Genomic DNA, 12,922 nt, shown 5'->3' with positions numbered 1-12,922 from the left:
GTGAAAAACTGTATTGGACATTACATGTATTGGACATTAATTTTACGGTAGTATACCGTTTTTTGGAAGTGAAAAAGACCATATAACTTACAGTAAATAACCGTAAATTTACATTCCCAGAATTCCCTGCGTTACATTTCAACTTTGATGTTTTTTTGTTGAAATAACGATGTTTCTTCTTAGTTTTTTTCTTATCAGTTTTGTATATTAGGGTTGTGTGTTACACCTAATGTTGTTAAATTAATGTTTATTGCATTATTTCAGTTTCATGTGTGTTACCATGATGGTGTTTAGTGTTTGTGTGAATGACACTGTGCACCTTCTATATATGTTATTATTTAAAAGCTGCTTGTGATGGGCTTTGGTTCATCATGTGACTTTCTCATTCCCACCTGCATTGGGTGGTTATCAGTGTATTACAAAGGTACAAAACAGATTTCAGTACTTCAATAAGGTTGGTATATTAACATTATATCAGTTAATGAAATTACGGTATTTAACTGTAAATTTAAGTTAAAACCGTAAAACCTAAAACGTTGCTACCGTATTTTTTACGGTAAAATTCCGGCAACCACAGCTGCCGTTTTTTTACCGTAAATTTTACGGATTTTTTTTTTTACAGTGTAGCAATCTACTAATACTCTAACGAGAGTTAGTTGACATGTAGTTGCAAAGTTACTTATAGATAGTAGAATGTCTAAAGCGGACTACTGAAATAAAGTCTTAATAGGACAAACACCAAATACATTATTATTAATTATTGCTCAATATAGTACTTATATTATTATAATGATATTATTATAAGTTAGTAATTATATTTTAGATAATAAAATAAATAAATGACTAATTAATTTAAATAATTAAATTGTTTAAAATTAAGAAATACATAATGTATTATAATTCATATAATATTATAATTTAGGTAATACAATATATTACTAATTGATTAAATTAATTAAATAATTTAAAATAAATAAATACTAAATATGCCATTATTTACTATCCCTCGATACAATACACATATTATAATAATAATATTAATAATTTAATATTATTATTAAGCCAGCTAATTATATAAAAATTCATAAATAATATTTAAATTTAATGAAAATGACTACTGTACAACCATATTCTGAACGGTAAAATAAGTTATTGCTAAATAAAACTTGCCTTTTTAACAGTTCTCCAGTTCTGACGGTTGTGCTAGGTGCACATGAGCTACAAAAAAAGAGCGGGAATTTAGTCCGAATCAAAGTGGAATCGTACCATCAGCATCCAGACTATTCCAGCAAATCTTTTCAGAATGACATCCTGCTTTTGAAGGTAACAAACTGCACTTCCTTTAGTTGACTTTCATGCAGAATAACAGCCAATCTATAGTATTATGGAAGATGATCAAATCTTTTTGATAGTGATGCTGCCATTTTTTTTTTTTTTTTTTGGTTTACAGTTAGAAAAAAATGCACAACTAAACGACAATATCAAGTGGATATCCATACCAACGGAAGAAGGCGATATCGAAGCAGGTTCTGTTTGCAGTGTCGCAGGCTGGGGACGTTTAGAAACTAATGGCAAGGAAAGTGATCGCCTCATGGAGACAAATGTGACGGTCATGAATAACAATAAATGTGAAAGCAAATGGACGAAGGAAGACTTTTCAGCTTCACTGATGATGTGTGTATATGGAGATGGAGGAAGCTGTGAGGTATAAAAAACAACAACATTTGATTCACCAAATCTTAATGTGTGAATTGGTTTCAGTGAAGTTAAAAATGATGACAGCATGACTGTGAATGAAGTGTTGATCTGTGTTTCTTAACAGGGAGATTCAGGGGGTCCTTTGGTTTGTGGAAACACTGCAGTTGGTGTCACATCTTTTGGTGACCCTGATCTCTGTAATTCACCTGAGCTACCTGAAGTGTATACTAAGATTTCAGCATATCTTCAGTGGATAAAAAGCATAATTGGAAATGTTAATTAACTCTTGCAGATGAAATGGGGTGATTATTTTTTTTTTTTTTAGTTGACTTTGCCCCACAATCTTATTTAATTAATGTGCATTGATATACTGTCTAGAGGTTTTATTTGATCAGAAATTGTATTTTAAACCAGATATGAAACTGCAGACAGTTAATTTGGTACTTGAAGACAGCCATTATAAACATTTACATATATAAACATATTGAAAATAAAATCAAAAGTACATGCCCGGTGACTATGAATGATTTTTTCTTTTCTAATTAAAGAAAATATACACCACTGTTCAAAGGTTTGGAGTAAGAGACGCTCTTCTTTTAACTTGCTGTTCTTTTCCTTAAAAAATGTATCAGTTTCCACAAAAATATGAAGTATCACAATGATTTTCAATACTGATAATAATAAGAAATGTTTCTTGAGCAGCAAATCTGCATATTAGAATGATTTCTGAAGGATCATGTGACACTGAAGACTGGAGTAATGAAGCTGAAAATTGCATCACATAAAATACAAAACAGTTATTTTAAATAGTAATAATATTTCACAATATCACTTTTTTTTTTTTTACTTGATCAAATACAGACATTACCAACCACAAACGTTTGAATCATTTTGGTCTGTATACACTATAAACTCATTGAGTGCAAAAAGTCATGAATTAAATAAGTGTTTGTAGGAAATATGAACAAAACACATTTAAGTGAGCATTGCAATTGGTGGGAAAGTTGCTGTTTTACACATCACTAAGATCATTCTGAGTATTTCTTGATGAACTCATTTTATCGTGTACTCATTTTAGTATATTCTGATAAAAGGTTCTGATAAAAAAGTTGTTTCCTGCAGACATCATGCGCCGCCCATGTTTACCACACGTGTTAGTTTGGTATTCTGATGTAGATTTGCTGCCAGACATGTTTTTAATACAATCATTAAGGTATGTTAATTCTCTTCAGTTAATTTAAAACTCTTGCTTTGATCACAGGTAAGAATATTTTATGTAAGAAGCAAGTTTTCCCCATTTACTGTTTTTACCCCCTGGGCAGAGAGTTGTGGCTGGAGATTATGAGCTCAGCTGCAGGTCTAGTTGCATGACTGTTACTGTCCAACCACATCCACCCTAGCTATGTTGACATTTCTCAAAGCAAACTAACTTTTAATATAATCAAAATGAGTAAAAATGTATTTAGAATCAGCTGAATAATTGGGCAGGTTATTTGGTTGCATGCATGCACTATAAAACAATTCTACATTTTCAGTAAGAACTTGATCTGACAAGAACTGAGTTAGAAACACTGGACAGAGTAGTAGTAAATATATGTAGTAAGTATTTTTATAGTATTTAAATTTATTGTGAAAATAAGCCTTGTAGTCATTCAGTGTTCATTTTGTTTGTCTCCAGCTCACTTGAAGTTGTCCTAGATCATTAGATGTGGCATTGTGATGCCCTAGAACAGGGTTCCTCAAATCCTGCCCTGGAGGGCCAATGCGCTGCAGAGTTTAGCTCCAACCCTGATCAAACTCACCTACCTGTGATTTTCCAATGATCCTGAAGACATTGATTAGCTTGCTCAGGTGTGTTTGATTAGGGTTAGAGCTAAACGCTGCAGGAAAGTGGATCTTGTGGGCCAGATTTGAGGATCCCTGCCCTAGAAGCTGGTTTGAGAAATAGTTACCAGAAGCTCAGTGTCTCCACCCCACTTTTATTTATAAGTGTTTTGTCAGTGAGAGCTCACTGAGTGTCTTCATGATGACCATCATCTCTCTGCTCCTGCTGGCCTCTCTGCTGCCACACCTGACCTTCACTGGTGAGACTGAATTGATTAGTCTGCTGAATAATATCATTAACAGCACTCTCTCGCTTTCTCAGCTCATGTGGGTATAGTGAACGGCAGGGAAGCGAAACCCCACTCTAGACCTTACATGGTTTGTCTTCAGAAGAACTGGCTACATGTCTGTGGTGGATTCCTCATTTCTGATGAGTTTGTGTTGGCCGCTGCACATTGTCGAGAGAAGTAGAGTGTATTGTTTTGAAATGTCCATCACGGCATTTGACATTCTATAGTCTAAAAGACAAAACTGAATGCTAATACAATCTATTTGATTTGACCAGTTCAGAGACTCTGACAGTGGTGGTTGGAGCACATGACCTGAAAAATAAGACTGAGGGTTCTGTCCGGTTTGGAGTGAAGTCCTACCACCAGCATTCAAACTTTACTGAGGAACCTGTTATGAATGACATTATGCTTTTGAGGGTAACAATCTATTACTAATTACTACTTAATTTTAGTTCAAAATCATATGTAACATATATCTTTAAAAAAAATTAATAATAAATATCTGGGCTATATTATTTGTAAGCAAGATATGATGTATGGCTATAATGTACAGTCACAAAATAAACTGGCCAACTATTATCTTTTTACACATCTACAAATTGTGAATCATAATAAATGTTCTGCTAAGGAAAACAAATAGTCCACTACAACCTACAGAACAATTCTCCTAGCAACAAGACGAACACTATTACAGTATTACAATAATTAAGAACAAAAATCCATTGAGGTAATGACACAAGATGGCACCAGTTGCGTTACAAAAGAACGTAAATGTGAAGACGCTAAGAAGCGCGAAGATCGGCCAATCAGAATCAAGTATTACAGAGAGCCATGTCATAGTTAAATTGCTGTCATTGTACATATATCTTCCTATTTTTTTTTTTTATTGTTGAGAAGTGGTTAGCGTAGTCTACAGATGGGGTTAAGGTCTCAAAAATATCTATATAATAGTAAATTGTATAAATATATATAGAATATAAAGGATTTATACAGATGTTTGCATTTCTAAAGCTTTGCAAACGTAAATGCTTTTATTTGCATACCGTCCATACATTTTGTACTTTTCAGCGTAGCAGGCTATCTAATCATGCACAAATTTATTCAGGCTGGACCAGAAAACAAACCAGACAGACATACTTAAATCTCAAATGAAGGGAAATTACCTAAAAATAGGTTGCATGTATGTTCTGATCAAATAAATAATTAGCAAAACTGCTGTTCAGTAATATAACATATTTCTGTTATATTTTGTACTACAGCTAGAGAAGAAAGTCACACAAAACGAGAAAGTCAACTGGATATCCATACCAATGAAAGAAGAGGAGATTGAAGTGCATTCTGCAGGCTGGGGAAGGCTTGATACTAATGGTTCCCTTAGCAGTCATCTCATGGAAACACACGTGAAGATCACGAATAACACAAAATGTGAAAATAAATGGGGAGAAGATGACTATTCAGTTTCACAGATGATGTGTACATATGGCAATGGAGGAAAATGCACCCTAAGTACAAAAGATAATCTGTCATATTGATTGATATAAGGCCCCAAACAGTGAGCTTAGTTTTTGTGTTTACATTGTTAACAGGGGGATTCAGGAGGTCCTTTGGGTTGTGGGAAAACTGCTGTTGGTGTCAAATCTTTTGGTGACCCTCATCTCTGTAATTCCCCTGAGCTACCTGAAGTTTATATTAATTTAATTTAATTTATGCATTTAGCAGACACTTTTATCCAAAGTGACTTACAGTGCATTCAGGCTATACATTTTTTACCAGTATGTGTGTTCCCTGGGAATTGAACCCACGACCTTTTGCACTGCTAACGCAATGCTCTACTACCACTAAGCCACAGGAACATTATTTCGTTATTTTTAGGAACTTCGGTATATCTGCCACGGATACATACGTTTATTGAAAATGATTATTGACTTTTTTTTTTTTTTTTACTTGATTTTGACTTGAATGTATCCAAATTTATTCAATAAATGTGTCATATGTCAATCACCTGTGAGTGGTTATTTCTTTACCCAGCCTGTGAAGACTGCAAATATGAAGGCCTATTTTATGTTTTTTTATAACATTTTTCAAGGATTCTGATAGGCATTTCCTGCAGACAAGATGATGTTTTCACCACGTTGATTCAGGAGATAGTATATTTCCTGCTCACAAGACATAGGGTAAAAGTGCATTGTACTGCAGAAATGCTCACTTTACTGCTAAAGACTTTTAGGAAGACCTGATAGAAGGAACTAAACATTTAAACGTTTGACTTGAATATGCTAGAAGTTTAACACATGAAAAAAGGTAGCATGTAGTGTCAACATGACCTTGATTACAGTGTAAAAAAATACCACAACTCACCACCAGATGTCATAGTATGTTGCGGTATGTAATTTTTTGATTGTACTAAAGCATACAAATTCCATATGCTTTCTCCAAACTCGTTTCTCCAAAAAACAATGCTACAGTCTGTTATTCTATTTTGAAATGTGTGTTCCGTGTTGGAATGTCTGTTTTTGCTTTTGCCTGTGTGATTCCGCCCACTGCCAATTTACCCAATAGTAAGTATTTCAACACTCAGGGTTGCCAGTTGTTGGAAAACACAGCATACTGCAGCCATGGATGCCAGCAAACGAACTGGGTCAGAGATAACAGATTCTACCCGACCTAAAAAGCCTCGGAATCCTTCTAAAAAGTTTTGTGACACGAGGCTTATTAAAATGGATAAATCAACTCATCAGCTTACACCGTAAGGCTCGTCGCTTTCTATTGTCACCCTGATAGCACACGTACATCACAGAGACGTCTATTTGACGTCTGCATTTACATCTGCGAGACATTTTTTAGAGTGTTTGCTCATCTGCAGTACGTCTACAGGACGTTTCCTATCAGATGTCAAATAGACGTTTAGAAAATGTCTATAGGATGTTTATGATTTAGAATGTATGCAAAACTGACATCTTAAAGACATCAATCAGATGTTTGTACACAGCAGATGCTTTCCAGATGAAGCAATCTTTAACAGACATCTTGCAGAGGTACGTGTGCTAGTTGCACTCGTTTCTGTTCAGTAACCATTTTAACTGCTAGCTGTCAATATTGCATACAGCAACTCATGGGAACGTAACCCAGATAGCACAGGTACGTCTGCAAGATGTCTGTTAAAGATCGCTTCATCTGGAAAGCATCTGCTGTGTACAAACATCTGATAGACGTCTTTAAGATGTCAATTTTACATACATTCTAAGTCATAAACATCTTAGACATCTTCTAAACGTCTATTTGACATCTGATAGGAAACGTCCTGTAGACGTATTACAGATGAGCAAAAACTCTAAAAAATACGTCTTGCAGATGTAAATGCAGACGTCAAATAGACGTCTCCGTGATATATGTGTGCTATCAGGGAATATTATGCCGTGGCCACCCGATTTTATCGAAGTAACAAACGAACAAAACACATCCTTTCCCAGTGACCATAACATTCAAGAGAATGAGGAACATGTATTTGGTGGCTTCAAGCATAGACTGTAAAAAAAGATGGACGACATGTCTCCTATTCCTTCCACTATAGAAAAGTGAAGCCAAAGCATCTCAGTATGGCTGCTGCCATCTTGAATAAATGACGTCATTTGGAGCCAGAGTCTGTGTAGTAGAGATTCGTTTGGAGCCAGTATGAAGGTAGAATTACGTCAAAAAGATTTGCATACGCAGGGTAAGAGTTGTGGAAGTGTACATAAGACTGTAAGCGTAAATTAAATTTGCATGCGCAAGAGAAGCTTTGTAACGGTGTAAATCGTGTTTCAAGCGCAAGAAAATATTATTTGCAGCATTTTACTGTTACTCGTAAGTGTAATTCATGTATTGTGAAACTGCAGCTTCATGCTAACGCAAAATAAATAACATAAATTATCAAGTTTAGTTATTCTTATTTCTTTATTGCAAAACGCTAAAACTGGCACCGTTTTGGAGAGAAATGGGCTCTCATTTGAACCCATATCATGGTGTGTGATGCTGAACTATGAGTTTCTAATGGTGTTTGTATTTGCACTGTTCTAAACATTAATATTTTATGTGCAACAACAGCATGCTGTCTCAGTGGCCTTACACATGATTTTAAATCTATTTTTTTCAAACTTTATGATTTAAATGTGGATGATTGTATTGAGAATAACTGTTTCCGTGCTGTTTTGATGTATTTTAAAGAGTTGGCAGTCAAAATTAAAACTGCTGGATGATAGATATTCTTCATTTTTTATGACAAACAAGATAATGTAAATTACAGAATGTACAACGTTTTTAAAATTTTGTCTTTTACTCTTACTCAAGTAGTTTTTTGGACCAGTACTTTTACTCTACTCGCACTACATTTTTTGGAAGGAAATGGTACTTTTACTTGAGTATATTTTTTCAGTACTCTTTCCACCACTGCTGAGGGGTCTGTCCGCATCAGAGTGAAGCCCTACCACAAGCATCCTGAATATTGCAGTTACTCGAAACTGAATGACATTATGCTTTTGAGGGTAAAGTTGGAAATATATTCAAGAAGGCACAATTTATATATATATATATATATATATATGCACATACACATATAATTAAATATTATATATTAAGCTGAATAAACAGAGGCAATGTAGTAATGGTTTAATCTTATGGAATACTTATATCATGCCTTTACTGTATCTTCAAAATTCATAATCATATCCCTTTCATGTTTAATATAGTTCTAAGGTCTTTGTGCGATTGGTAAAATGGTCTCAATTTCACAGTAGTCACTTGTATTAAGAGAAATATTGTAAACTTTTGTAGAATTGTGTTCTGCTGAAGGGGGGGGTTCTGGAAACCTGTTTGCTTTGACCTCATACCTGGTGTTAATGCATTCATGCTTCTAATTTTGTAGCCTGAAATATTAATATGCATAGTCATTGTATCTATATAGTCATATATCATTGAGATTAGATTTTTTTTAAATACTAATTATTCCTGTGATACTTATTGATAGATCCCATTGACTTACATAGCATTTATATATATATATATATATATTCTTCAAAATATCTTCTTTTGCATTCAACATCTCCCAGATAGCACAAGTATGTCCAGGGCCAGATTTCTGCATATAGACATGTTCCTATGTTTGCATGCCAGGAGGCAATTACAATAAGAAGATGAAATGAACATCACTGATGCTTTGCCACAAGCAGGAACTGCAGAAGCAACTATGGATGTGATACTCCTGTTTAGTTGTTGGTGGCAGCTTGATCAGAGCGAGCACATTGTTGGAAATCCCTCTGCATCTTCAGCAGGTTTCGCAGGGTCATGAGCGTTTCTCCCCTCAACCTGTGATCTTCACCTGAGCGGGGCAGCGAAGACCAGATCAGCCTTCGCCTGCAGAACAGCAATCTCTCATTAACCACAACTACCTTGAGCTAGTCTCTGCTGCCACTGCTATCTACCTGGTGGCCTTCCTCGGTTGTTTAGGTTTGCCATACTGGAAGCACAATACCTTAAACCCCCCAAGCAACTGGCTGTTGTCAATTTCCTTGAGCCAAATGGTCAATTGAGCTATGGTATCCTTGAGATTGGTGCTGCCTTTCAGAGTGTAGTCATAGCACTTTCCCAGGTATCGAATTCCTTGTTCTTCAATAGTTGGAATCTCAGTCCTTTGAATACTAAGGGATTTCCTTTCAGGATACATGGGCTCCTAGATTTCCCTGGTTTAAATTGCATCTGTGACCAGGTGGCCATCTTCTCAAGTGAACTTAGAATCCACTAAGAATCCATGGAGGTGGTAACATCGCTGTTTATGAAGCAGTTATACTTAGATTCCTACTGAAACAACATGATTTCACCTGCGAGAATTCAACAAACAATGCTAAATGTGAGCACACTAAAAATTATTCAGAAACTACATTTAAGGGGAGTGAGGAACTTGGTGTCTTTCTCACCTCTGAAACACCTTAAGTGTCTTTTGTTCTGTTTACAAAGGGTATAAATGGCATGCCAAATTATTTCATTATCTACCAAAGTAGAATAATTGAAGATTATTTAGAACAAGGTTGTCATTTCTGCAATTCCCTCAACTCACCAACAGAGGTCACCATCGCCAGCTTTCTATATTGGACCTCTAAATGGACTATATACTGTATAGGCTTATAAAAATATGCCACCTGTATTATAATGTTGCTTTTCCATTCATATATTCCATTTATATATTTGTGGTAATGAATTGTAAATATTCAAGTACCTAAATGTATGTCGACCTGCTTAATACTTCTAGACTGAACCATCTGTGGTCAAGAACAATATTTACTCATCGTCACTTAAACCACAAATTGGAAAGAAAAAAGAAAAGAAAACGGCCTCTTACGGGCAGCTCACTGTCTCCACCCACCCTTGTGTTTATATAGTATTTTGTCAGTAAGAGCTCACTGATTGTCTTCATGATGACCATCATCTCTCTGCTCCTGCTGGCCTCTCTGCTGCCACACCTGACCTTCACTGGTGAGACTCATTATATAACAGCATATTATTCTGATTTAAAAAATATATATATATTTGATTGGTATGTGCTGATTAAGCTGACTGACAGCAGTATCTCTCTCTCAGCTCATGTGAATGTGGGTATAGTGAACGGCAAAGAAGCAAAACCCCACTCCAGACCTTACATGGTTTCTCTTCAGATAAATGGACATCATAACTGCTGTGGATTCCTCATTTCTGATCAGTTTGTCTTGACTGCTGCACATTGTCAAAAGAAGTAAGACTTTTGTTTTGTCTAAACTGCAATACTGATCGATTACTGATACTGATTATTTATGATTGAGTTTTTAGATGAATTGACAGTAGTATATGGTTTACAAAGTTTTGTCATCAAATCAGTATACTTAATATGCTCTTAAAAAGAACACATACAACTCTGAAAAATGTTCATTAAGGCTTTCTTTCAACAGAAATGAGATACTGACAGCTGTGGTTGGTGCACATGACCTAAAAAATAAGAATGAGGGGTCTGTCCGCATCAGAGTGAAGTCCTACCACCAGCATCCTGACTATAGCAGTGATACGAGACTGAATGACATTATGCTTTTGAGGGTAAAGAAAGAAATATTCTCAAGGAGGCACTTAAAAAATAATAATTAAGCTGCGTAAACAAAGGCAATATAATAATCAATGGTTTAATTTTATGGAGGGTGATTAAATCTGTTTTTTGTTTTTATTACAGCTAGAGAAAAAGGTCAAACTAAGCCAAAATGTTGAACCGATATCATTAATGAAGAATAAAAAAGACATCAAATCAGGTACTGCCTGTAGTGTTGCTGGCTGGGGAAAACTGCAGCCGAAAGGCTCAGCGAGTGATCGTCTAATGGAGGCAAACGTGGCGATAATGAAAAGCACACAATGTAAAAATAAATGGAAAGGAAGTGAGAAGTATTCAGTCTCAAAGATGATGTGTGTATTTGGCCGTGGTGGATCCTGCAAAGTATGTACAAAACTTAATTCACAGACGCTGTTAATTTATGAACAGGTTTCACTGAGTTTAAACTGATATATGTTTTAAGTCATGTGTTGATCTGTGTTTTTTAACAGGGGGATTCTGGAGGTCCTTTGGTTTGTGGAAAAACTGCAGTTGGTGTCACTTCCTTTGGTGATGTTAATGTCTGTAACTCACCCGAGCATCCTAACGTGTATACTAAGATTTCAGTATATCTCAAATGGATTCACAAAATAATAATAAAAAAATGAAAAAATGTTAAGTGACTTCATGAGGGGAAAAAAATCAAATAAAAAAGGAAAAAAATTTTTTTTTTTTTATATATTATTTCAATAAAAGTATCACATGGTAAGCATCAATCATTTGAAGTTTCCTCACAACCACATACTGTAGAGTATGATTACAGTATTAGATGTTGGACACATACAGTATCCAAGTAATTTCACATGAGCAAGTATGGTTCATATCTTGCCTACTTGATTAGGCAAAGAGTGAAATCTTCAAAACTGATTAGAAAAACAAAGATGTAAAAAATGGCATTAAAAACGGAGCTTTTAAAGCACAGATTTTGTTTGTTGTTGCATTTTTGGGGCCTCAAAATGCTTTGGTGAAGAATTGAACTAGAACTAGTTTCTTATGCATCTCAGCTCAATCTACTGTTGCTAATTCCAAAACATCATTTTAGAACTATAATGGTTGGTAGAGCTACTGACATGCAGTTAAACATGAGAGAGAGAGGATTACTAATAGTGAAGCCATTCATTTACAGGACTACTAATAGTGAAGCCATACATTTACAGGATTACTAATAGTGAAGCCATTCATTTACAGGACTACTAATAGTGAAGCCATTCGTTTAACTACTTCAAAAACGGCAGTTACCACTTCACTTCTGAGAAGGCCTGATTCTTGCCAGCTACAGAAGGCTGGCAGATATGCTGAGTGGGCAAGATTTTTATCAACGTTTTAAAACTTTGATGCTATGTCTATAGCTCCACAAATAGGCAGACAGACAGACCGACAGATAGATAGTGTATTTCAGAATAAACTATTGAGGTATAAAAAAAAAGTCAAAATCATCAATATTTCTGTCTTGCATTTGATGAAAGAAAGTAATATGCAAAATATACTCCATACATGTCTAAGTGTCTTAAGATTGAGGCATCTAAATATCTTGTATTTTCACACTACTAAACTGTCTCGTCTTCCACCTCAAGGCTGATCAGCTCTGGCCTCAGGTCTACTGTCCTGCAGAGTTCAGCTCCAATCCTAATTAAACACACATGCCTGTAGATTTCAAGCAAATCTGAAGATTTGACCTGGATTTGGTGTGTTGGAGGTTGGAGCTAAACTCTGCAGGATGGCAGCCCTCCAGGAGCAGGGTTGGCTACTGCTGTTTTGCCATAGATGTAAAGATGTAGTCAACTAATGTGAATTCTAACATTTGCACAATGTTTAAACTCACATTTCCTCCCCGCTCCCAATCCCCTTGTGTGATTGTGAGCAGGGCCGTTTCTAGGCGTAGGCGAGCTAGGCGGTCGCCTAGGGCGCCACCAGCTGAAGGGGCGCCAATGAGCGCACGTACTGGCACTTTTAGCAGGGTTGTGATAAAGAG

General features: G+C 35.7%; 3 protein-coding genes across 3 annotated transcripts in view; all 3 read left to right on the top strand.

The window, feature by feature from the left end:
* LOC107655190 (granzyme B(G,H)-like) overlaps positions 1–2,033 on the top strand; it is a 6,006-nt gene extending 3,973 nt beyond the window's left edge. Inside the window, exons 3-5 of the mRNA XM_016442611.1 lie at positions 1,182–1,323; positions 1,451–1,705; positions 1,823–2,033. Of these exons, the coding sequence (XP_016298097.1) occupies positions 1,182–1,323; positions 1,451–1,705; positions 1,823–1,981 (556 nt within the window). The 3' untranslated portion in view covers positions 1,982–2,033. The remainder of the gene's footprint in view (positions 1–1,181; positions 1,324–1,450; positions 1,706–1,822) is intronic.
* A 1,659-nt stretch (positions 2,034–3,692) lies between these two features.
* On the top strand, positions 3,693–5,515 carry LOC107655171 (chymotrypsin-C-like). The gene is made up of 5 exons (XM_016442594.1): positions 3,693–3,782; positions 3,845–3,989; positions 4,088–4,229; positions 5,072–5,313; positions 5,398–5,515. Exons 1-5 carry the CDS (start codon positions 3,722–3,724, stop codon positions 5,513–5,515), a joined length of 708 nt encoding a protein of 235 aa, XP_016298080.1. The 5' UTR covers positions 3,693–3,721.
* Positions 5,516–10,230: 4,715 nt separating this feature from the next.
* Positions 10,231–11,558, top strand: LOC107655170 (granzyme B-like). The gene is made up of 5 exons (XM_016442593.1): positions 10,231–10,316; positions 10,422–10,572; positions 10,766–10,907; positions 11,038–11,295; positions 11,403–11,558. The coding sequence occupies exons 1-5, from the start codon at positions 10,256–10,258 to the stop codon at positions 11,556–11,558; spliced, it is 768 nt and encodes a 255-aa protein (XP_016298079.1). The 5' UTR covers positions 10,231–10,255.
* Positions 11,559–12,922: the final 1,364 nt, after the last annotated feature.

This window comes from Sinocyclocheilus anshuiensis, unplaced genomic scaffold (genome assembly GCF_001515605.1).
Source record: "Sinocyclocheilus anshuiensis isolate Anshui unplaced genomic scaffold, SAMN03320099.WGS_v1.1 scaffold735, whole genome shotgun sequence".
In the NCBI taxonomy this organism is placed as follows: Eukaryota; Metazoa; Chordata; class Actinopteri; order Cypriniformes; family Cyprinidae; genus Sinocyclocheilus; species Sinocyclocheilus anshuiensis.
This window is presented reverse-complemented; position numbering and strand designations above follow the sequence as displayed.

Excerpts from the sequence above, each read along its gene's own strand:
- LOC107655171 (XM_016442594.1), top strand. The coding sequence starts at position 3,722 with ATGATGACCATCATCTCTCTGCTCCTGCTGGCCTCTCTGCTGCCACAC. Across the intron at positions 4,230-5,071 it reads ATGACATTATGCTTTTGAGG|CTAGAGAAGAAAGTCACACA; the intron begins GTAACAATCTAT and ends TTTGTACTACAG. Across the intron at positions 5,314-5,397 it reads GGCAATGGAGGAAAATGCAC|GGGGGATTCAGGAGGTCCTT; the intron begins CCTAAGTACAAA and ends ACATTGTTAACA.
- LOC107655170 (XM_016442593.1), top strand. The coding sequence starts at position 10,256 with ATGATGACCATCATCTCTCTGCTCCTGCTGGCCTCTCTGCTGCCACAC. Across the intron at positions 10,317-10,421 it reads GCCACACCTGACCTTCACTG|CTCATGTGAATGTGGGTATA; the intron begins GTGAGACTCATT and ends TCTCTCTCTCAG. Across the intron at positions 10,908-11,037 it reads ATGACATTATGCTTTTGAGG|CTAGAGAAAAAGGTCAAACT; the intron begins GTAAAGAAAGAA and ends TTTTTATTACAG.